Source organism: Anoplopoma fimbria, chromosome 21 (genome assembly GCF_027596085.1).
Source record: "Anoplopoma fimbria isolate UVic2021 breed Golden Eagle Sablefish chromosome 21, Afim_UVic_2022, whole genome shotgun sequence".
Taxonomy (NCBI): Eukaryota; Metazoa; Chordata; class Actinopteri; order Perciformes; family Anoplopomatidae; genus Anoplopoma; species Anoplopoma fimbria.
This window is the reverse complement of record NC_072469.1, coordinates 8,111,662-8,115,369: the sequence shown is the minus strand read 5'-3', so window position 1 is coordinate 8,115,369 and position 3,708 is coordinate 8,111,662. Positions and strand designations below refer to the sequence as shown.

Genomic DNA, 3,708 nt, shown 5'->3' with positions numbered 1-3,708 from the left:
AGCTGTAACCCGAGATTGAGGGAATATATGTCCAAAAAGTATGCTTTTCTCAGAGGACACTATCGCAAGGCTTTGCATGGTGTCCAAGGCACCCACTAGCATTTGAGTTATTTTTTTTATATATATATATATATATATATCTAGTCCACGCGTTTTTTTTTTTATTTTTTTTTTTTAATTCCAATCTGAAGTTTCTTTGCGAATTTTTTTATTTTTTTTTTGCAGCGGAGAGAGAGACACACACAGAGAGAGAGAGAGAGAGAGAGAGAGAGAGGTAAAGGGGTTAACGAGAGTAAAGCGGGGAAAGTGAATCAGTATGGAAGAAAATGATCACGGCAACAGAGACGCGGTGGAGCGGCAGGAGTCTGCGGAGGATGAGTCCAACAGAGCCATCCTCCCCCTCCTGCAGGCGCCGGGGGGGAACCCGCAGATCCCGCACCGGGTCACCAATTTCTTCATCGACAACATCCTGCGGCCGGATTTCGGACGCAAAAAGGACGCGGGAGCAAACCGCGAGGAGAACTGTAGCCTGGCGTCGCGGGAGGGTCACCGCAGCCCCGACGAGCCTCAGACCGAGCCGGTGGGGAACACGGTGCCGGCGGAGGGGACCTCCACCCCGCACACCGTCACCGTCAGCAAGAAGCCCGCTATAGCCGCCGAGGAGCCCGTGAAACCCCGCGGGGAGAGAGGAGACCAGTGCCTAAGCTCAGACTCAGACAGTTCCCAAGCCAGCTCGAACCCTTCCCAGTCTAAGTCCATGCTGTGGCCGGCCTGGGTCTACTGCACCCGGTACTCGGACAGGCCTTCTTCAGGTTGGTGGCACCGTGCATGCTTTTTTTTTTTTTTTTTTTTTCTCTTTACTATACCGTATTCTCGGTAACCTGAAATACCCCGTAACACTGACCCCGGATGCCTTGACCGACTTCTCCCGAGTAGAGCAGCGAACCGTGCTGAGCAGCGCGAGCTTTGTGAATTTACTGCACAAAAATCTATTTAGAATTTTTTAGAAATATTTTTTTTTTTTATGCATATAACAAATCCCTTTGTAGACTACACACACACACACAAAAAAAAAATATCACATGAACAAGAAATACAAATGTTGGGGTTTTTCGGTGAGATGAGGCCTATTTTAAATGCAAAATAGAAAGAGAAAATATTTTATTTCTAATGGTAAATTTGAATTTAAATCTTTTTCCATTTAAACTACTCACCGAAATACATATAAACAAGAAAAACAGTCACTTTTTTTTTTTTTTTTTTTTTTTTAGCTATTACGCGCAGGATTTCTCTTCACTAAAATATCCCCATTTAGGCAGTCGTCTTGTATATTTCCTCGGGTTATGAATATGATAATACTGGAGTCCTACAAATACAAAACATAAGCGCTGACAGGATGAGTGTCTTCCAGAGAATCTGCAGGTCTGCAAAAAATAATATCTGGTGCTCTTGTATCGTCGCTGCTTTCACTTCTTAGGAGCGTTATTGTGTTTGGGGTGAATTAAACAGCGTCTGTTTCCACAATGGACGCTCCCATAGCTAATGTATACGCTGCATAGTGAGTTTGTTTCTTATGTGTATTTACAAGAAAACTCACGCTTAAACTTGTCAGCCTGTAGCAAAGTTAACATCCAGTGTATTCCTCTAAGTGTCTATGAAAAGTGGAGTACAACTTGTTCTCATGCATTATGTAACGCTGTATGGTGTGGCGTAGGCGACTACTACGAGTTGTAGAGCTGCACAGTTCTTATATGGGCTGCTTGGAAAGAAAAAAGACACACACACACACACACACACACACACACACACACACACTCACACTCACACTCACACTCACAGGCTGATTCATCAGTATAAAAGGTTCGGCCTGTATCATGTCGTTTCATTAATGTTTTCCACACTGTTTTGGAGGAGGGGACCAGACACTATAAGCTCCCACAGAATAGGCCTCTATCCAGATGGGAAATGAACGTGTTTCTAATGTGTGCTGCTCAAATTATATTCACGTTTGGCCATTGAGGAGCTTCTCAAGTGGTCCACGAAAACAAAAAAATGCAAAGTAGCTGCGTTGAACTGAATCCTGTATTTCAAAACAGTAGCTGAGATGTGTCAGGGATGGGGTTTTGGGTTTTTTTTGCCCAGTGTGTTGTCCTATTGGTTAATAATTCCTTGTTACTACGGACAGTGCCAGTGTGTGTGTGTGTGTGTGTGTGTGTGTGTGTGTGTGTGTGTGTGTGTGTGTGTGTGTGTGTGTGTGTGTGTGTGTGTAGGCTACATGTATGTGTGTAAGCGAGGACGAGGAATAGAAGCAGGGAGGGAGGGGAGGTTTTGCTTCTTGGTTGTTTTCTTCAGTGGACGTGTCAACATTTTACAATCAGTGTCTCATTTTTAACACGTATGTCAAAATGTGCCTCAGGGGATGCAAACTTATTTTGTGTCTTGGTTTATATACAAAAACAACACTTCTACAGACGTTCACATAATGACAACAGATGTCTGAAGAGACATTTTTTTTTTAAACTTCAAAACTTATTATCAAAAAAATGTTTTAAAAATCAACATTGTCTTCTAGAAAAAAGACTCCATGGACGCACTTGTTTCATATGAATGTGCAGACTCGATCCTAAATAAAGCAGTCAAATAGTTCACTATACGTGGGTTGATTAATATAATGAGAAAACCTAATAATTCATATTTTTTTATTTCTAAAGTTCTTTTTAAGCCTGTTGCCTGATTATTGCCCATGTTTTTGGTTTTTTTGCCCATAATTATGACCATGTTTTGATACTGACAAACCAATATACCCCCCCTCAACCCCCTATCTCCCCCCAACAACAGGGCCAAGATCTCGCAAACCAAAGAAGAAAACACCCAGCAAGGAGGACAAGCGACCACGGACGGCCTTCACAGCAGAGCAGCTGCAAAGACTAAAAACGGAGTTTCAGACCAATCGCTATCTGACCGAGCAGAGGCGTCAGAACCTGGCCGGGGAGCTGGGCCTGAACGAGTCCCAGATCAAGATCTGGTTTCAGAACAAGAGGGCGAAAATCAAGAAGGCCACCGGCGCTAAAAACTCTCTGGCCTTGCACCTGATGGCACAGGGACTGTACAATCACGCCACCGTCTCGTCGAAGGACGAAAAATCAGACAGCGATTGATTTCCAGAGAAGTCACAACCAGCCTCCTGACGAAAACAAGAACCTATAGTAATCCTATGATAGATTTTTTTTTTTTTATAGAGATATCACTGCAAAACCTACAGGAATATTTAAAGATACCACAGCAGATAAAAACAAATACCACAAAGTTCTATCAATATCACTATAATGATGATGATCCACTACAGGAAATTAAAAAAAACACAAAAACAAGGTCATTGGACTACTAAAGTCCCTACATGAATATTTAATGATACCATAGGTCTCTATAGTTCCCTATCGGAACATTATAGTGGATTTTCGTTATGTGGGAGGTTTTTTTGTCAAGCCTACAATGCAATAATTTCATCGAATAAAGGGCCAGTGTAGAGTATACCAGCATAAAAATTGTTTGAAAAAATAAGAGATATTTCTGCAATATCACGTCTATGAGAAAGATGTTGTATAAAGGTATGTTTTCATTGTTTGTCGTCGCCCCCCCCCCCCTCCCCCCCCCCAAGAGGTACACATGCTTACACACATCATTTTTCTATAGGCCTACTGCTATCCA

At 42.6% G+C, this 3,708-nt stretch overlaps 1 protein-coding gene across 1 annotated transcript; it reads left to right on the top strand.

Annotated features, from left to right (window-relative positions):
- Positions 1 to 316: 316 nt before the first annotated feature.
- Positions 317 to 3,248, top strand: en2a (engrailed homeobox 2a). Its single transcript, XM_054623262.1, has 2 exons — positions 317 to 812; positions 2,839 to 3,248. The coding sequence occupies exons 1-2, from the start codon at positions 317 to 319 to the stop codon at positions 3,156 to 3,158; spliced, it is 816 nt and encodes a 271-aa protein (XP_054479237.1). The 3' UTR covers positions 3,159 to 3,248.
- Positions 3,249 to 3,708: the final 460 nt, after the last annotated feature.